General features: G+C 41.9%; 1 protein-coding gene across 5 annotated transcripts in view; it reads right to left on the bottom strand.

The window, feature by feature from the left end:
* The window catches only part of LOC146204761 (uncharacterized), a 92,003-nt gene that overhangs the window by 7,576 nt on the left and 62,323 nt on the right, over positions 1-22,104 (bottom strand). For all 5 annotated transcript variants that reach the window (XM_084589467.1, XM_084589466.1, XM_084589465.1 and 2 more), the window contains 7 exons: positions 17,613-17,777; positions 12,462-12,552; positions 9,365-9,456; positions 7,000-7,068; positions 4,954-5,028; positions 4,769-4,854; positions 597-696 (listed from right to left, as the gene is read on the bottom strand). In XM_084589467.1, the coding sequence (XP_084445593.1) occupies positions 597-696; positions 4,769-4,854; positions 4,954-5,028; positions 7,000-7,068; positions 9,365-9,456; positions 12,462-12,552; positions 17,613-17,777 (678 nt within the window). The remainder of the gene's footprint in view (positions 1-596; positions 697-4,768; positions 4,855-4,953; positions 5,029-6,999; positions 7,069-9,364; positions 9,457-12,461; positions 12,553-17,612; positions 17,778-22,104) is intronic.

Here is a 22,104-nt window from a genome sequence, read left to right as displayed (position 1 = left end):
GCTGATATAATGTTTTAAAAAGACTTCCCTTCCATTTCAATCACTCCATCCACAGAAACTTTTAAAAGTCATCGCTGAAACACCTGGTGATAGTGTTCCAAGCATCCTATGTAATATAGCTTCTGCATTAGGTTACTTCAGCTGAACAGCATGGCAATGCATAAAGCAGAATCAACCACTTTTCCTGCTCTGTTATGAACACCGCGCATCTATGTCTTGGCAATTATCACATTACTGCTCTGCAATATAACACGCCCACATACTTTGGGGTTGGATTGCAACATAAGCACGCTCAAAACAAAACGAGTCACTAAATTAGCAGTCAAAAACAAAGTTCATTTTTACTTAAGCAAAGACCTTGAAAAAGCATTAAAGGGATTACCTGTCAAAAGAAAGACTACAAGGACTCGTAAGAAGCATGCTTCTCACTTGTATTTGTGAACCTTTAAGTTAGCTGAAACTAAACTGCAGAACTAAAGAAAAAGTAGAAGAGCAGAAATATTTCTGGTCAATCACCACGTAAAAACTCAAGCTTAATAACCACAAAAAGTTACAGAAATAATACCATCACATTTTATCTCACATTCTTGTCTTACCGTTAGGTCCTTGAAATAGCGTGTATAGTGGGGCGAGTTACGAAAATCTTCCAAAGTCACTGTAAACTGTGCTTCCACGTTTGATCTTTCCCTTTTCAGGCTAGATGCAAGAAAGAAAATATTTAAGAATATCAGCACTTCCAGTACAAACAGTACAGCAATGCAGCATGAACAATTAAAAAAATGCCCATGAAGTGTCTACAACTTTTCTTGTCCAGAAATATGGCTTTAAACTGGACGTCAACCCATAAACCTGGCCTAACACAGCTGATATTTAATGTCCCGAAGAGACGGACTTCTCATTAATTTAAACGATTGTGCACTCACACTGCACAGCAAACAAACACCTTTCACATTTCGCTTCACTGAAACACGACAACCGCTGCCAAGATTCCCCAGAAGCCACATACGGATTGTGAAGTGGGTGCTGTTACAGGTTTCCCATCTCTTATGCTAGAGTGTACGATGACAAACTGGGAGGTGCTGCAATGAACGAACAATGGAGAACGCAAGATATGGCAACAACACTTTGGAGGGGAGGGGGCTTTGTCTTAACACTGCAAGTATTGCGAGCCTGCCAGTTGGGCCTTGCACTCCAGGAGTCTACCTTCTTGGCTAGAAATACCACGCAGTTAAAGCGGGAAGTGATGGAAGCGGTGTCATTCAATGACTACAGGGATTCTTGCATCAGCACCGTCTCTGTGGCTAACACCAAAAAGGAAAAGAAATATTAGGGGCAGTTCTACAAGTTTTTAGTGCCCTGGTTATTGTTCCTTAGACTGAAATGGTTCTTGTTAGCGCCTCCAGCATAATTGTGATCGAAGAAGCTTCACCTATAGTAGTCGATGTAGCCGACCAACTGCTTTCACTGCAGCAAATTTCGACACCAGTTTTTGTAAGACTAATATTACATTCACTGTTAATTCGAACTTCAAGGGACCGGGGGGAGAGTTCAAATTATCGAATGGCCTCGGAAAAAACTTAAAAGAACCACTTCCATTACGGTACAATTACCGTATTTACTTGCGTAGAAGACCCACACGCACAATGAATCCATCATCATCATCAGCCTGACTATACCCACTGCAGGGCGAAGGCCTCTCCCATATTTCTCCACTTAACCCGGTGAATCCACCCACCCGCTATTTTCCCCTTCGAATTAAAAAAATAAATAAAAAATAAGGCGCCAGCCATTAACGCGGAGGGGTCCCCAGATTCGCGCCGTCACAGTCCACAACACATTTCTTGGCAGTGCACCAAGATGTTGCACAGCGATAGCATAGCAATGTGTTTTTCTTTTGACGCCTAGCAAGGGGGGAGCGAACTTGGCAGAGTGCCAGCGCTTGTCCGGTTGCGCAAGCCTCCTTTTCAGTATGTTCGCTTTATCATGCCATAGGCGATTGGGGTGGGTGCTGTCTACCCTGTCTACTGCCACGCGTGAAAGCAGCAAACGCCTTTTGAAGCGGACGATGCTAAAAGCTGGCGTCATGACCGCCGCCAGCTCTCGTTGACAGTCGATGGATGAAAAGGGTGTACGACTTTCCTAAGCATGAAAAGTAACACATATACATGCTTTGTGGCTGACTCATGTTCAAACGAATAGTAGCTTCCTGCATTAAACCATACAACAGTAGCAACACCAAGCACAAAGCAGCATAGAATAATATGGCAAAATGACTGCAGTCTGGAAAATTACATTTGCAAATTTGAAAGGGTCAGATCCAGACTCACATGGAACAGCAGCAAATATAGTAACTGAAACTGCCTGCAGTGTCAAAAGAATTGCTTTACAAGGGGCAAAGATATTTTTCAAGAATCACTGCAGCCTTCTCGTAAGCAAACACTGCTTTTTGAGGAGCTCCTTGTAAGGCAGGAACATTACAGCAACACCACCTAAGCATGTACGCAGTTAACCTGTCTACCCCTCATTTCCTTTCTTTTCTTTCTCAGCATTAATATCACATTTATTCATAAAATGATGCCCTTCATCCAAAAGCTTACAAAAATCCAGGGGTTTTTCTTATTGCGAGGTATAATACATTAGCAGAGATAATACCTTGGCAATCAAAATGGTGAGCACATTCATTATAGGAGTAAATACTGCATATCGACAAATATCTTCACAATTAACTTGAAATATTCCTAATAAATAAATAAAGAAAAGAAATGTACACATGGTATCACTGCATACTTTATAACCCCAGTATTTCAACAGAATATAGCCGACTATAATGGTCGCATATACTGTTGCAGTATACACGTGACTAACATGCTTCAATGTTATTGGTTTCTAGCTGACATCAAGCTCTGCTCACAGAAGAAAATGCAGTAATCTTGTATGACTGTCATACATTTATCAAGTAGCCATCGCAAGTACACTTGTGAGTAAAATATATTAGCACAAGTGACTGGCAACCACAGCTGTGATACCACACCATGCGGCATTGTGGTTCGCAGACATGCCCACGGGCCGGTCCCATTTTTGCAGAACGGGGGGGATGGCAGGGAGTAACCATTATCAAGCATGTCACTGCCCCATCGTTGAAGTGCCGGCCTTACGTGACTGAGCACGTGGAATTTCTTTCTGGCTCAACCATCTTGAGCAATGAAGGCTCCTTTTTTGTAACTTTTATGTCAGCAAAAATGAATTTTGCTAGGCCGTAAGAGTTTGCTGAGCCCCGCCAATACTAAAAATAGGAACGGCCAGCACTCTCGTTATCAGCCTCTTCATCAAAAGCAGGACCACTCATCATTCTGGCAAACCGGTGATCCGTCAAGTGTGCTAATCTTTTTTACTTGCGAGTGTACATAGTATGAGAAAACCTTTGAGAAAAAAAATGCACAACTTAATACTAATAAAATAACAACCACTTACAAAGTAAAACACTAATATTGCAAAGTACAGGGTCTTTTAAGACAAGGCATTTTCAATTAAACATTACCACAGCTTCTGTTTTTATAGTATTTTTCATTTGCCCTACATTTCCTTCGGTAACACAAAACAAAGAAAGTTATTAAGTAGAACGCCATCACAGTAAACCCTAATAAAGTAAAACTTCTGATATCGTGAAGTTAAACTGAAGTCCCAGTTCGTCTTCCAGATTACCGCACATTTTTTCCCTTTACAGGAAAGATGTTTTTGATAAAAATCAGTTTAGTGAAGTGCATCATGCCACGGCAACATATTTGTTACGAAATGACTTTGTTGCGTGTGCGATACCTAGGATTGCGAGGCGAATTAGTCTTTTTGAAATAATAATATTAACCTTTAGTCTTTTAAAATGTTTTAAGTGGCCTTACCACCAGGCTCATCAACTCAGAGAAGCCAACTTTACGTAGGCCTTAAAGCCGTGAGGGAAAGCATGCAGTGCATAGGGGGAAAAAAAACTAAAAACTAAAGCTGGTGAGAACATGGAAAGAAGGCAGAAAGTAAAAGTACAGCCAGAAATAGGGAAGGAAACAAACAGTCGGACATTTGTAGCACTGTGCAGTGCGAAGCACGAGGCAGCAGTAGCAAGAAGTGGAGGCGTGGCACATGCTGCTTTGCCATGCCTGACTGCCGTGTGCATTTCTCATCTATTGCCTCTTAAATAACAGAAACAGCGGAATACGACACCATGTTCAAGCAAGGCTTTTGTTTTTTACACGAAATCAAACTGAATTGTATCACAGCCATGTTGCATAACATATAAACAAAAAATCTTATAACCGAAAAAAAAAAAATGCAAAGAGATAATAATGGAGAAATGGAAGACATTTTAAAATATTTTTTTTTTTCATACGTGTTTAGTAAGTAGCCATTTAATTACCACACAGCATTTTAGATGCCATGCCATCACCAACAACTGATATAGTACAGATTTTTGCTGGTTCGAGTGACTTTACTCTAAAAGGGTTCTACTTGGTTAGCCAAGTAAAAAGAGCCAAATGTATTCTGGAATATTATTCAAGATTTTTGTCAAGCAAGGAAGCAAGGAGAGAAGAAAAACAACTTAGATCAATACTGCGTACATGAACGAAACGAAACACATTTTTTTTTTTTACAAAAACAACGAACAATAATTCTATGAACAAAACCAAAACAAACTTTTTTTTCATAGAAACAAGGAGCAACAATTTCGTGCACATGACAACTAGATCATAATATGACTATATGCAAATGAAACTGATACCTGAGCTCAAGATCAGAGATGTTCATGGGTAAAATCAGGTTATCGGGCCCTGTCTCCTCTTCAAACTTTATGACCAACGTCTTGACCTGAAGACAACCATTGGTCAACAAATAAAATTAAAAGCAATTGGGCCATATATTATTTATGAAACTTCTTTTTCAGTCAACTGGTAGAAATTAACTCACAGTTTCAATCATGTGCTTTTCCATTAGACGGTCGTTGTTGCTCTTGAGCTGCTCAATGGCCTTGGCCAAGGTTGTCTATAAAACAAAATAATAACCTTGATAACGGAAAGCCTGAATTATATGTTTAAACACTGCAAGAAGTCTACAAACACACCGATCTGTAATTCCATGCAGTCATTCAGTATACACCAAAGAATCTCATAACAATCAACCTTTACCAAGACTAAAAGGCACTGCATGTTATGTGTAACAGCAACAACTGTGAAGTGCAGTTGCTCGTCAAGTCTGTGATCATTGGCCCTTTTAACCCATGACAGCATCCACTCCAACATCCACATGAGCCGTGCCCAATTAAATCATATGACCACGCAGGGCACATTCACACAAGTGCCAACATGATAATACCCTCACCGGCCATCAAAGTCAAGTAATAACTTCTACAGCCCCATAATTGGCCAATTATCCCTAACTCCATTCCACACAACAAAAGTGACGATAACAACTACCACTGAAAAAGGCATTATTTTAATAGTTTATAACATTTTTTTTTCAATTACTTTCAGCAACCAAATTGGTACTACATTAGCACTACTATTTCCCCTCCAATGACTGTGCACTTGGTATAATGCATCTCCAATGCTAGGATCTCTGCAAAGTGAAACTTACGGCATCAACAGCACAACCTAGCCAAACAGGTAAAAAAAACAAACAAAAGGTTGCCAAAGGGCTTCCTTTCTTAATTGATAGGCAACACAGAGGTAGACCTGGAGAGAAGAACGGACAATTGACCCCAGAAGGGCCACAGGAGTGAATGGCAGTTATCATAACAGAAGCAAGGCGAGAGGGTGTGATCACCACAAGAAAGACCCTCTTTCAGAGAGCACAGTTGCACTTATGTTTTCGTGGAATTCCACAGGTACTGAATCAGGCTAATTTCATGCTCCTTAGATGATGTAATAAGAGAGTAATTACTCACTGATATCCACCCAAGCACAGCCATATGGAATTTTTCTTTAACTACGAAGTTTCTGACAAAAGCTGTATAGCTTTCCTTTGTAGCCTTATGGCTGTGCTTGGGTGGATGTCAGTAATTACTCCCTTACTACAAATCTACTCCACCTTGAGGGATTCCCCTAAATATCTGACCAACACCATTACCACTTCGAGTTATAGATCAATTCGCTCTCGCCCTACCATCTGTTCGGCTGACCGTCCTGGTTAGCTCAGTTGGTAGAGCGACTACCCCGGAAAGGGAATGGTCCCGGGTTCGATCCCTGGACCAGGACGAATGTTCCTTTAACTACAAAGTTTCTGAGAAAGCTGTTGAGCTTTCCTTTGGAGCCGCATGGCTGCGCTTGGGTGGATGTCAATAAGTATTTATTCCCTTATTACAAATCGACTCCACCTTGGAGGACTCCCTTCCCTAACCACAATTCTACCAATCCTTAGTTGCTGGCCTTGTCTTTACTTAGCAAATTGACTATAGTAATCACTCTGCATGCTGACAGAATAGAGTGAGCCGAGGAATGAAGCCACGCCATTCATGGTGGGGTGGCACAGAGAAGCAGCAAGGGGAAATGTATAAGCATGATGTCTCTGTGGCATTGCTCTTCATAAAAACGTAATAAATTAAACTGTGGGGGGTGAGCGCTTCACATACCAACAGGGGACCCAGTGTAGGCTGCATTACCATGAAACACCTTTCTCATCAGGGTCTGTATGAAATGCTCAGCATATTTTAAGAGTGGTGAACGCTGCCCTTTTCCTCCCCTTAGCTCCATCACTGACTCAGCCTTCACTATCAGTGCAGAGAGGGAAGTCCCAGATTAAGCTGAGATATAGAAGGCACAATAGTTTAAAGGACTACAGGGTAATTAAGCTCGTTAGCACCCGCACAACTTTCAGAGCATGCTCACCATTAGTGCACTGTCAATTTGATTCCCTTTTTGTTGTTCAACCCTTAGAGTCTCAATAATCATAACATCTATGCAGTGTCGAATGCACTGAACTTCAATTACACCATTTTCAGAAATGAAAGGGACTTACTTTTAGCAGAGCTTCATGAAGTTCGTATGCTTTTTCACTTGAAAAATTTTTGCAGTTAGAATCAAAAACCTAGACAGACAAACAAATGATATCATGCTCTTAATTTACAGCTAAATGTGAAGCTACCATTTATATTCTGGCCTGCTACTTGGTCAATGCGAAGTTTCTGGCTGCACTGTTATAAGCCTTCTGCAGGGAGAAACTGTACCCAAGATAAACAGGACAATATTACACCTGCACTACACTTTGCAATTAAGAAGTCAAGTATGCAGCATTCAAAAGTAAAAATATCATTAAGCTTCTGCTTCTTTTTTTAATGTAATTGATCCACAATCCTTCTGCCTATGATATCCACATATCGCTTGATCCACAATCCTTCTGCCTATGATATCCACATATCGCTTGAAAGCTGAACGCTCATTAGGAAAACATTATGAATTTATACCTAACATTGCATGTAAAAGAACAGGTGTAAATTACTCAAAAGCAAAACTTCACAGCGATGACTGCATCAAGGTAATTTTCCAGGTTTACGGTGCTGTTGCACCTGTCTGTATTAACAAACAACTCAATGATTTCACCATTCAGGAACAACAAGATCGCCCTTCAGACCAGTGAAAAACACTGCACTGCCATGTTCACCTTCAATGTTTAACTCGTTCAACAGTTTAACTTGTCTCTTATTTTTTGACAACTTTTGCAGGAAGGATTGGAAGACACTTGTTGGATAAAATATTTCCAACTGCTCCCAAGCTTTCAAGCTGGCTCATATAAAGCAGACTAGATGCACAACACGAATCAAATGCCCACTGTTCTGAATTTGTGACACACCACTTGGTCAAATTTTAGCAGAGTCAACAAATTACATGTGTCACTTTTTAAAAAAGCCATGCTGTACGAGGGATGAAGCCTGCCGAGCAACATCTGCACGCAACTCGCAACTTGAGCCACAAAGACAATGAAGTCCGCATTGACTATGTGTACTGGTTTGTTCCTCTCCCCCGAAGAAAGAAGAAAAACCAGTCCATTTCGCTCTCTTGATGAGAGAAGATGAAGCTCATCAAGGAGGCCCCGTGCATAGGCAAACAGAGACAATGCGCTAGCTGCAATTTGGTAGATAGTGTGTGTGTCACACTGGCTGCAGCTGGTATATGCTATATACATCAAGGTGCTTTGGCTGGTCCCCCAGAATACCTCGAAATGCATGCTAAAGTGCTGTGCAGCAATTGGTAAACCACAGATGGGGGCTGGTTCTTCTACGAATTCTCATACTGAACATCGTGCTTGGCTAAACAAAGACAAAATGTGCTAACACACGCAAGTCGCATTTAGCTTAGCCTAGCAAATCGGGGGCTCATATATTTGCTTTTTTTTTTTACATCAGCTCCTGAATGTGGGTAAATTAACCAGCATAATGAGGTGGTGTTAATTTTCTATTTGATTTCTTTGCAATTTGGGCTTAGATGGGCTAAATTGACTGAGCAGTAAAGAAATACATGAGACTCTGCACCCTAAGGGAAGAAAATGTGCTATAACATACAAAACATTAGTACTCGAAACTAGCATCAATTGCTTCAGGTCATTCAGAGCGCACAAAAACCTCATTAAAGGAGCATTTATCATCTAACAAATAGCTCCTGTGGCTGCATGTCAAACCAAAAATGCCATGCTTAGCAACAGAACAATTTTACATTAGAGTAATTTTAATGTCAAGCATGAACTTGCAGTCAGCGTTCACTTAGCTGAATCGTAGCCAAGCACAGCCTCTCCGTTTAATGCCTACAGCCTATTGCTCAATGTGGTGACTGCAGTATGCTGAAGTTAAAAAAATGAACCTGGACCTAGAATAATGCATATATCAAGATCAACTCCGGCATCTTCAAATCCTTGAATAAGTGCAATTTAGCTATGGCATGTACCAGACTACACAGCTAAAAAAAACTGCCAAATAAATTCTGTAGTAAAAGACATACTAACAAAGCCATAACACATTTCAACAAATATGTATAAAATATGTATTTCTAAGTAAGATGCATGAACAGAAAGAAAAATAAAATCCTGAGAAATAGGATGGCAAATATCCTTGCCTCGTCATGGTGGATCAGTGGTTACAGTGCTTGATTTCTGAACCCAAGGAGGTAAGTTCAATCACGGCCACAGTGGCCCCTTTTCTATGGAGGTGAAAAACAAGGTGCCCGTATGTTGTGAAATGTCAGCGCACGTTAAAGAACTGATTTAAAATTTCTGAAGCCCCCCACTATAGCATCCCTCATAGCTTCAGTTGCTAAACCCTCTAAACCAAAGCAAATATCTTTTATCCTTCTTCATACACTAGTTCCAACACCAACAAATAAAGTTTGCAAACCTCAAAAGCAGCATCAACTCCTGCCTTCTTAAGTCGTTCTAGTTGGGAATCACTTAAAGCTCCTGTAAGAGTCACTTTTGATGAAAAAGCATCTGAAATAAAAGAAGAAACATGCTGCATTACATACAGTCAGTTTAGATTAATTCACACTTTTCATAACTTAAGACAGGAGTGAGGATGAAATACATGGGAAGGGGCTAACTGGAGTGGTGAAACTGTGCTTGTCATTCAAGCCTTTGTGTACGATGTGCTGTAGGCACTGATAAAGATATGCTTGCTCCTCACTCTCACGCAGTTGGAAAGTAGAACATTCCTATGCATACCAACACATGCCACCCCTATGTATATTGATAAATGCACTTTTATAAGGTCAATCAGCAGTTCTCAAACCGGGTTCAGTGATCTGATTTTGTGAGTTCCATGAGCATATACATTGGCATGACAGCACTGCCTCCATTTACCTTTTGTCCCACTAGCGGATGCATGCAGATAAGACACAGTAACTGGTTTGTTTAAACTCATTTTACAGTGTTAGCTCTTCTTATCCTGGCTCCTTCCTCAGTCTCGTGCCATCGGTATCAGCGTTGTCTGCACCATAAACCTTGGTAGTGTGCCAAGATGATGTGCACCAGCCATGGCATGGCTTATGTTTCTACAGGAGTGCCAACGATAGTGCCTGGCAATATTGGCAGTGTGCGAAGATGTTGCTCTGCCGTAGTACACATTTTTAGAATGCTGGTATGATGATGTGGGGATTGATGGCATATGTGGGCTGCACCGCTGAGCTAGCCAAGAAAAAAAAATGCATGTGCATTTCACTGGGCATTTTGCAGGCATTTCGACAGAGTGGCAGTGCAAGAGCAAAGTTTTTCTGCAATCATTCATTATTACAGCGCAAAGACGGCACAGAACAAGAGGAGGACACAACAGCGCTGCAAACATTTGCACCGAAAAGACAGCATGCTGAAATAACGGACAATGGCATCACAGCTTAGCACTGCGAACGCCAATGAAAAGTGCCTTCTCTAAGCAGATTTATTTAACTGATCAGGCAGGCGGATTAACTCTCCTGTTGACTTATGTGCATCTGCTCTGTGTGAAAGAAACTGATTTTGTATACGCACGGGTGCTTTCTCACTTGCGCTGCGACACCATTGTGAAAAAACCTTGTTCGGTGTGCATGCTTGTGCTTTAGAGAATGGGTATCTTGCACTGTTCTTGTCAGCCCACTTTTTTTCATCATGAGTGAATAACCGCGTGATATATGAAATGAAAAATAAAAGGCTTTTTTCAAATGCATCTGCAGCATCAATGCACTTCAGTTTTTCATGTCTTTATATCATTATAACAAGCCTAAAACAAAGATGCAGAACCCTGCTGCTAGGAAAGGAGCACTGCCATGAGTTCCCTGTAAAAAATAAAATATATATATATATAAAGTCGGGCGTGCCGCTATGAGATTCTGCACACAGGCCAATTGGTCAAGCATGCAAATGTGATGGAACATAAGTTTTGAGATTGCAGTTTTCTAAAGTTAGAGGTCTGAGTATGAGTGAAAAGTGCGAATTTAATAAAAAAAATTAGCTGGAGTTTAACTCCACTTAAACTGATCAAGATGTTAAAAGCACTGTTCAGCATGATTTAGCATAGTACAGCATTGAGAGACTGGCAGAGACTTTGGCTAAGTGTTAAATGTCTTTAGTTGATATGGTTTTTGGGGAAAGGAAAGGCACAGCATCTGTCTCACTTCTTGGTGGACACCTACACTTACATTTAACGACATGCAATTGGAGATACATTAGTTGGTTCGAATCGCTGCCGTAAAGCAGCCTCCATTTTGACTAGCAGATGGATGCTAAATGGAAAGCAAAATGGTACGACAGGACCCTGAATGCTGTACAAAGAACGGTTACATCAAAATAATATTTTTGAATGCAGCTGCCAGCAGTCGGGATCGAACCCGGAGTACCAGGGTTCGATCGCGACAACTGGTGTCTACATTTCGATGGAGGCGAAACGAAGAGGCATCCATGTGCTGTGTGATGTCAGTGCACGATAAAGATCCCCAGGTTTTCGAAATTACTCTGGAGCCTTTCACTACGACACCCCTCTCTCTCTTTCTGCTTTCACCCTCACCTTCCTCTCTTCCTTTACGGCGTGATTCAGGTGCTCACAGAACAAGTGTGACAGATACTGCACCTTTACTTTCCTGTGAACCAATTATTACTGGTATTTAAATCGTGTACACAGATATATTTTTTTGTCAGACATGCAAGCATTGGATATTTCGCTAGGCTCTGAACTTTCAGATTAGTGCTTTTGCACTAAAATACCTATTGTCAAAAAGAATACAAACGGGTGCTTACAAGCAACACAGCCTGATTGTTGCACTTGTGATGAATGATTGTGACGAGGGATTTTTCGGAAAATATTGAAGGGTGTTTCTTGAGGCAAAAATGTCTGAGAATGGTATACAAATCCTGTATTCCTTGCCAACCTAGTATTTGCACAATTAATATTTACAATGTCAACCCAGGAATTATTTGATGCCACGAACTGCTGGCTGTCCTTGTTTCTTCATTAGTGTCCCCATTTAAAAATAAAGTCACATGCTTGTTTTCCTGTTTTGTCTCAAAGAAATAAGTAAGGAAATATATTTATTGAGTTCTTCAGGTAATGCTTTACTGAGTTACCTGTCACATGACACATACAGAGCAGGCATCACACTCAAGCAGGTTACAAAGACATGCTGCATGGGTGGGGTGGTGTGCTAGGCCACTGCACTGGGTGTCGCTGACAGCAGTCATGTCTCTATGTGCCATCACTCAGTGCATAACAAATTCCTTGTTCAGCATAGTTGCTTTCAAAATGTTAGTATATATATGGTAGGTGCTGAAGATTTCAAACATTTGTGTAGCATGTACAGCATACCAGTGCAGTTTCCAGGAGTATAGGCACAAAAAGCACACATTTGTTAATTTTACAACATAAAATAAAGTTCAAAACAGAATGATCTGAAAGTAACCTTCGCGCAAAACAGCCTCAAATCTGGCAAAGCATCTAGACATTTCAACGATCCCAAGAAACTGAAAGTTACCACCAGCTGTAACAATGCTGTTCTCAAAGAGCCTCTCCATAGCTTTTTCATTCTTCAGTTGCGTTGTGTCCACCAAATGCTCCAGAGATTTCTGTTAATAAAAAAAAAAAAATAAGAGTGTAGCATTTCTTTTGATTCCACAGTGGATAGTAGTAGAAAAAAAGGCAACATTTACCAACAGCACTAACTCTGATGACAAAACCTCAGGCTGCAAGAATGCATTTACTCCCTGTGATAATATTGATGCTTCCCATCCCACCAAGAGTATCATTACAGTGCCATGGTCGACACAGGCTTGATAAACTTGAGCATGAACCTGTGTTTTAAGTTTGCACAGGTTTCAGGCAAGTATATGCTTGATAAAAAAAAAATAATAAATATCACTGCCAGAGCACAATATTGCTGTTCCCTAGACAAGCTTTAGAACAAATAGCACAGTTGGCACCACACTTGTGCAGAACACTTCAGCATTATGCACCAAGCAATGAAAATTGATAATAGAGAGTGATTTTGGTAATGTCCTTAGGCACCTCTTGAAGCTAGCAGATATGGCTGGACTCCATTTTGCTAGCAGTATGTTGCTAAACCTGACCCTATGTTGGAAACTGACCCTGGCAACGTTTAACACTAGAACCCTAGCTAGTGAAGCTAGTTTAGCAGTGCTGTTAGAGGAACTAGAGGGTATGAAATGGGATGTCATAGAGCTTAGCGAGGTTAGGAGGCCGAATGAGGCATATACTATACTGAAGGATGGGCATGTACTGTGTTATCGAGGTTTACCGGAGAGGCGAGAACTAGGAGTAGGTTTCCTTGTCAATACGTATATAGTGGGTAATATAGATGAATTCTATAGTATTAATGAGAGGGTGGCAGGCATCGTAATTAGGCTTAATAAGCGGTATAATCTGAAGGTAGTATAGGCCTATGCACCTACATGTAGTCATGATGACCTGGCAGTTGAAAGCTTCTACGAAGATGTAGAATCAGCAATGTGAAAAGTAAAGACGCAGTATATGGTACTAATGGGCGACTTCGATGCCAAGGTAGGAAAAAAGCAGGCAGGAGACCAGGCAGTAGGTGACTATTGCATTGGTTCTAGGAATAGCAGTGGGGAGTTACTAGTTGAGTTTTCAGAGCGCAATAACTTAAGAATCATGAATACCTCCTTCAGCAAACGGAACAATCGGAAATAGACATGGAAAAGTCCTAACAGGGAGACTAAAAATGAAATTGACTTCATACTGTGTTCAAGCCCCGCCATTATGCAAAATGTAGAGGTAATCGGGTAAGTGCGATGCAGTGACCACAGGATGGTGAGGTCTCAAATTAGTCTAAATCTGAAGAAGGAACGCCACAGATTAGTAAGAAAGAAGTCTATCAACGAATTAGCGGTGAGGGGAAGGGCAGAAGTGTTCAGGATCTCGCTACAGAATAGATATTCAGCTCTAACTGAGGATGATGTCATTACCCTAGAAGAAATAAACAATAATTTCAGAGATATCGTTACTGAGTGCGCTGTAGAAGTAGGCGGTCGGATAATTAGAGAGGATACCGGTAAGCTGTCTAAGGAGATGAAAGATTTGATTATGAAACGCCAGACTATGAAAGCTTCCAATCCAATAGACCAGATAGAATTGGCAGAGATATCAAAGCTAATCAATAAGCCCAAAGTGGCCAATATAAGGAAGTATAACATGGAGAAAATTGAGAAGCAAAAATCAGATGTATGCCTTAAGAGACAAGGCGGGCAACGTCATCACGAATATGGACAAGATAGTCAAAGTAGCTGAGGAGTTCTATACTGATCTCTACAGTAGTCGAAGTAGTCAGGACCGTAATGAGATTGGCGGTAGGGAAAAACAGTCAGACGTTCCACCGGTGATGAAAGACGAGGTTAAGAAAGCAATAGAAACTATGAAAAGGGGGAAAGCAGCTGGAGAGGATCAAATAACTATAGATTTGTTGAAGGACGGGGGGGATATAGTGCAAGTAAAACTGGCCACCCTGTATATGCAGTGCCTGGTGTCATCGACGGTACCGGAACCATGGAAGAACGCAAACATTATCCTCATTCATAAGAAAGGGGATGCAAAGGACCTTAAAAATTAGACCAATCAGCTTACTGTCTGTTACGTATAAGGTATTTACTAAGGTAATCTCTAATAAAATCAGGACAACCTTAGACTGTAATCAAGCAAAGGATCAAGCAGATTTTTGGAAACGGTACTCTACAATCGATCATATCCATACCATCAACCAGGTGATAGAAAAATGCTCGGAATATAACCAGCCCTTATACATAGCATTCATTGATTACGAAAAAGCATTTGACTCAGTAGAAACCTCGGCGGTGATGCAGGCATTGCGAACTCAGGGGGTAGACGAGCCGTATGTGAAAGTCCTGGAAAATATATATACTAGCTGCACAGCAACCTTAGTTCTGCATAAAAAAAGTAACCAAATTCCCATAAAGGTGTTAGGCAAGGAGACACAATCTCCCCAGTACTATTCACAGCTTGTTTAGAGGAAGTATTCAGAGACTTGGAATGGGAGCAGTTAGGGATAAGGGTAGATGGAGAATACCTCAGTAATCTGCGATTTGCTGATGACATTGCCTTACTAAGTAACTCAGGAGATGAACTGCAAAGAATGATCGGTGACCTAGACAGGAAAAGTACAAAGGTAGGCTTGAAAATCAATATGCAGAAGACTAAGGTAATGTTCAACAGTCTCGGGAAGGAACAGCAGTTTACGTTAGGTAGCGAAGCACTGGAAGTAGTAGGCGAATATGTCTATTTAGGACAAGTAGTAACCACAGATCCGGGCCATGAAAAGGAAATAACAAGAAGAATAAGATTGGGATGGAGCGCATTTGGCAAGCACTCGCAGATTATGACTAGCAGCTTACCGGTATCACTCAAGAGGAAAGTATACAACAGCTGCATCTTACCTGTACTCACCTATGGGGCTGAAACGTGGAGGCTAACCAAGAGGGTTCTACTTAAGTTGAGGACAACACAGAGGGCTATGGAACGAAAAATAGTAGGAGTAACATTAAGAGATAGGAAGCGTGCAGAGTGGGTCAGAGAAATAACTCAAGTTAGTCATATTCTAGTAGAAATCAAGAAGAAGAAATGGGCATGGGCAGGACGTGTAGCGCGAAGAGAGGATAACCGATGACCGCTTAGGGTAACAAACTGGATTCCAAGGGAAGGAAAGCATAGCAGGGGGCGGCAGAAAATTAGGTGGGCGGATGAGGTTAAGAAGTTCACAGGGGTCAAGTGGATGCGGCTAGCACAGAACCGGGTTAATTGGAGAAATATGGGAGAGACCTTCACCCTGCAGTGGGTATATTCAGGCTGATGATGATGATGATGATGATATTGCTAAAGCCCCCTACACACAGGCGACACACAATGTGTAAAGCATGACAGTTATAGGATTTTGAACTTTAATATATAGTGACTTCTGCTAAGTATGAAGTGTCTCCTCATGTTGGCACACTCAAGCATACACTATCTTTAGAACACAGGCAGCACAATGATTTACAAATGTCCTTGAAGAAATTTAAATCTGCAAACTGCACTTAGATACACATCTACAGTGATAGCAGTACCTGAAACAATACAATGATACATACTTTAATACAGGCATGTACACACAATTAACAGTTTACTTTTTGTAAACACGAGTATAGTGAAATCTGACACAATCCCACTTAATATGTTTTTCGTCATAACACATTTTCTTATTTCATTCCTGGCCAACGCACAATAGAGGTAATGCATTTTTGTATGGCTAATATGATTGTATTTCCACACGGTTTGGATTATACGATTGTAGAAGGGTATGAAAAACTTGTGTGGTTCCGAATTTCACTCCAAGAGGCAGCGAAAAAGCAACGCCTTTGATATTAACACTCCAAACTGACCATTACAGTGTTAAATACTTGATAGTGTATATACACACACTAACCTGTGCAGAACAGTTTGTAACAAATGACTGCAGGCCTGTTTTGATATTATGCCCTTAGCAATAATAGTCACATGACAAGCACAGCAAAAATGCACCTGAAGACCTCCACACACAGCTTCTGTACATAAATTCTTGAGCAGAACTAGGAGGCAACAGTGACTGCATAAACAAGGAGGCACCTGGCTGCAAATGCAGGGAAGTACTACTCAGCTGTTAAGCCCCAAAATATTTGGATGTGCTGTAGGAAACATAGAGTGGGATTGAAACTTTTTTGCAGCCTGCCGTAGCCTTAAGATAAACAAGGCACAGTGAGGGCATCTTGACGGTTAAGGAGCAATAGGTGAGCAAAGTGGCAAGCGCAAAATGAACACCAAATCATACTTGCACCTTTGAGCAAACTGAGAGATAGCACTCAAAAGCAGTCAAAGCTTGTTCTCAACGATTTTCAAGCTGTCCTTTCCTCCCTCCTCAATTTGTCTCTACTATAAAAGCCCCAGCAACAATAAAACTGACAAATGCATTTATGTTAGGCTATATATGCCTGAAAAAGGTGGTCGTGATGTAGAGCACATCAACTATAACACGCAAGCAGCAGCTATAAACTCATTTCTTCTTTCCACATGCGCACAACAGGACAATACTTTCCTCTATGCAAGCTCAGTAATAAACCAACAGTTATATAAAATACTGCTGAACGCTTAGTGAAATATGATTATGCATCTGGTGACCTGCAGCAGGCCAAGTGTTCAAATAAATTTTCAGATATGTAAACTCACTTAAAACAGCTATCGAAACTATTTCCTGCTTGCAGAAGTGATCTAAAAGAAAATAAAGGAAACAAGAAATAGGACTTGTGCGAAGCTGTTTAAATACGGTCACTCTGAAACATTACACATAAGACAAGATAGATTGACTAAAGATTTATTTACATCAGCTGGAACTGCAAAAACAATCAAAATCAAACCACACAAGATACTTTTCACTAAAACTGCCACAGTTATTTGTTCCACTCAAAGAATTTGCTATTCACAAATCGCGAAACCCCTTTAAGACCTTTTAAAAACATGAAAACAGGCTTAAAAACAATTACTATAAGATCTCTTTGTGTAGCAGCACAGCATTATATATACACCAAGCTTCAATCAATACAGTGAGTTAAAAAGAAACCGTACCTACCTTCAGTGAGTCGCTGTAGCTCGCAATTTCTTCTTTAGGCAAAAGGGAACTTAATTCTGCAGCAAATGTTACCAGGAGCTGGTCTAAGTAACTGTTCATCGCTGCTTTCAGACTGGCACTTGTGGTTGGCAGAGCGATGCTTCTCATATATCCTTCGGCATCAAGCTGCACAAGACAAACTACTTCAGGATCAAACCAATGCATGTCTATGGGCCATAGCTATGCCTTGGCAAATAGGCATGAAGTTACAGCTTCGAATTACTCCGATGTCCATGTATTTGTGTCTTTTATCTCCACCAAAATGCAACTGCTGCAGTCCAAATAAGACTCCTCAAACCTGTGTGCATTAACAAGATGTCATCGATGTCCTGCCAATATTGCGTGCTATAAGGTCATTTATTTATATATAAAAAAGAAGCATACAAAGTTTTTAAACTTGAGCACTTCACATAAAAAGCACCCAGAACACATCAAGTAAAAATAAAAAAAAAAAAGGAAAAGAAAAAGTGAGTTAAAGTTCATGCATACCTGAATGCACCTGTTTGCACACGTATGCAAATACAGATTACTGCATCGGCTACATACATCGCTACATTTCTGAAGAATACTGCAGCAAAAAATATCAATTTAACTAAAAAAAAATACTATTCTTTTTTTAATGGTTAGCCATTCACAGATGTAGAGCTTATACTACTAAACAAATTTTTCTGACTAAGTAGCCAAAGCTACAGAGCCGAAGTGCATCAGTTCACTGCACAGCAGAATATAGTCCCCTCATAAATTTCGCGGATCACACCGTACATTATTATACCATTACTGAAATGCTTATTATTACATCAGCTTAATACACTATTGAATCAGTAGAAAACGTCAAGCAAACGAGACGACTGCGCCATCTGTCGGGAATCCCCCAAAGAGTATGTCGGCTGCTTCTGCTACGTCTACCCATCGGTTTCCGTACGCTTTCACAATGCGCTTGTTTCAGCAACCTACGCAGCGCGTGATACTCATTAACAGCAAATTTATGTTCCCTTAGATCACTATTAGTCTAAACAACGACATTTCTGAATCGCTGATGATTCGAAAAAAACTATAATTTCAAGCAAAAATAGAACTGCAACTGAAAACGTAGCTGAGGCCTGATATGCCAGAACTACATTGTGTAGTAACACCATGACAGAAGCTCTGCTCCCGTAGCCTTAGCTGCCAGAAAAAGTTGTCCAGAAGTATAGTAAATCCCTGGGTAAAAATGAAAGAATGGCTACTCGTTCTATTCATTCTAACCACTTAGTGATCTCAGTGAGCGCTATAGACAGGATTTTAATTGAGCGGATACTGTGCTGAGATCCCCCGACAATCCTGAGTCATTAAATAGACTCAAGGTGCAAGGAAACTCAAGATGTATGCTCTAGAAACCAGAATCTGCACTTTTTGTGATAATATTGATGACTTGATTTGAATGCTGCAAGGGCAGTTTTAGGCTGAGGAATGCCAAGATACAAAGTATTCTGGTCTATTCAAGAGCGGGTTCAAAGACCAGAATAATTCCTGCATAACAAAAGATGAGGAAATGGCAACTTGCTTACTGTCATGCAGTAGGCTCGGACACCATCACTTTACCTTACTGCCCCTTCAGAACGATCGGATGGAAAACTGGGCATTCTTCACAGGCATTCAGCAAGATGTAAGAGATGTCTCTAGCTCAGTGGTGCAGCTCTGTATAAGAAAAGCTAGAGGCAATTCTTCTTTTACCACAAGCACCTTAACGTGCCTCTACCCTTACAGAACAATACCTTTTTGTACTGTAAATCAATCCCACTGGTCACCTGTCTGTAACAACTGTTCTAGGTGCCAATTAAATTTGCTAAGAGAAAAACGTTTTTGCATGAATGATAATTAGAAAATGAAGTCAGGCGCAGGAAGGTAAAACAGCGCAAAACCACACACAGGACACAGAAAGGTGAGACCTGTGTATGGTTTTGCGCTGTTTTACCTTGTGATGATCAACCAACTAGCCCGCAATGTGTTATTCAGGTGCAGGAAATTAGGAAACATTTTCCATATTTGAACAGGTTTTTACTGCGTCCACATTTGTGGACAGAGAAACTCGAAGCGCCTGCAAATACGAAAGCATTAAATATGGTTTTTACTTTTCTAACTTGCTTTTGTACATTAGAGGTGTGCAAATATTAAAGATTTTGGGTATAGATCGAATACAAAGATGAGAAAAAAGGCTTTCGAATATCGAGTCAAATATTGAATATATCAGCGAAGAAAAAAAATTTTAAATAGTGAATATTGTCAGTCTTATTTATTTCAGAATTCACATGATATCTGCAAAACTAGAATTGCACATAGGTGTACATCCCACTGAAAATTCTGGTAATAATTTTATACAAAACTATGTATAATGGCTATAGGGGCGTGAAATGTGTCCGCTGTAGACAGACGCTCGTGAGAGACAAAGGAGCGAAACGTGAATGCGACCGTCGCGCAGTCGGGCAGCCTTGAAACTGAGATTTTATTTCACACTGCATCACGCCCGCCCGCTATGCCTGCCAAGGAGGGTGGCACTGCTAGCCTGCTGACGTAACATCCGCTGACTGCAGAGAGGTAGACAACGGAGTTGATTGCGCGCGGAATCGGAGCCTCTACAGGGCTCCCCCCCCCCGCAGACGCGAAGGTCGGTGTTGCCGAGCTGAAGTCCAGGACACGTGTTTTCTCACGGGGCAGTCAATGGAGGGAGCCGAAGAGTCGGGCGGCGGACACGTGGGGAGTAAAACAGACACACACAAGTTCGCCATGTACGCGGGTTTTACACGATCGATTGCAACCATATCCTCGCGGCCATTCACAGATACAGTGAAAGTCTTTTCTCCTTGCTGTATTACTTCTAACGGGCCATCGTACGGCGCGGTGAGGGAAGGTCGGATACCTTCACGGCAGACGAAAACGTAAGCTGAGGAAGCCAGGTCCTTGCTTACAAAAACGTCGAAAGTGGAGGGCCGTCGAGGTGGTGTTGGTTGCAAGCGCTCAAAGAGCGACCGAAGTTGCTCAACGTAGGTGGGAAGCGAGAGGGTGGGTGCTGCAGGTGGGGCGAAGAATTCACCAGGTAGATGTAGAGTGGTCCCGTAGACCATTTCGGCAGCAGTGCACCCTAGGTCTTCCTTTGTCACCGACCTAATACTGAGGAGGACTAGCGGGAGGTCGTCAACCCATGAAGCTCGGGAGTCGCGGGCAATGAGGGCGGCCTTCAACTGCCGATGGAGCCTTTCAACCATGCCATTCGCAGACAGGTGGTATGCAGTTGTGTGGATGTGGCGGATGCCGAGAATGCCCGTCAACGCTCTGAAGAGATCATTTTCAGACTGTCTTCCTCGGTCGGTTGTTACCACGCTGGGACAGCCAAAACGAGAGATCCAACCGGCTACGAAAACAGACGCTACGGAGGATGCCGTAATATCGTAGATCGGAAATGCTTCAGGCCAGCGCGTGTAGCGGTCGACGCAGGTGAGGACGTAGCGTTTGCCACGTGATGAAGGCAACGGACCGACAATGTCCATGTGGACATGGTCAAATCGCGAGTCAGGTGGCCGGAAGGGTTGCAGTGGTGACTTGGTGTGTCGCATAGTCTTTGCACGTTGGCAGCACTGACATTCACGAGCCCAACGGCGCACGTCAGCACTGATGCCGGGCCACGCAAAACGGAAGGTGATGAGGCGCTGAGTAGCACGAACGCCAAGATGACTTGAGTTGTGTAGTTTGTCAAAGACTTGACGATGGTGCAAGGATGGTACACATGGTCGGGCACAGCCAGTAGACATGTCACAAACTATTGTACCAGAGGAGAATGGCAATGGCACGTCAGAAAATGACAGAGATGTGGATTCGGCACGGAGGTCACAAAGTTCATTGTCTGTGCATTGTGCCTATGCGATGGTCTCAAAATCCACAGCACTAGCAGAAAGCGCATCGGCACGCGACAGGGCGTCTGCAGCCGCGTTAACGGGCCCTTCGATATATCGGAGGTCAACTGTGAATTTGGAGACCAAATGCAAATGCTGAATTTGAAGGGACGTGTACGTGCTGTGGTTTCCACGGAAAGCAAATGTCAATGGTTTGTGATCTGTCAGTACGTGGAACGTGGTGCCTTCGAGAAGATGGCGAAAATGCCGAATGCCAAGGCAGACAGCGAGGAGTTCGCGGTCGAATGTGCTGTACAGAGTTTCCGTTGGCTTCAACTTCTGTGAAAAGAAACCAAGTGGGCACCACAAGTTCTCCTGGAGTTGTTGTAGAACTGCACCAATGGCATGGGAGGAGGCGTCGGTGATCAGCCTCATGGGCGCGCCGTTGAGGAGATGCACAAGGAGGGTTGCGTTTGCCAGGACATTCTTTGCCTCTACGAAGGCGGCGTCTGCTTCGGGTGTCCACTCCAAGGGTGCGGATGGTGCCTTTGGGGTTTTTAGCATGTCAGTAAGAGGTAGAAGAATGT

This window comes from Amblyomma maculatum, chromosome 1 (genome assembly GCF_055883805.1).
Source record: "Amblyomma maculatum isolate TAMU_Amacu chromosome 1, ASM5588380v1, whole genome shotgun sequence".
Classification (NCBI taxonomy): domain Eukaryota; kingdom Metazoa; phylum Arthropoda; class Arachnida; order Ixodida; family Ixodidae; genus Amblyomma; species Amblyomma maculatum.
Note: the sequence above shows the minus strand (reverse complement) of the source record. Positions and strands in the feature narration are given on the sequence as shown.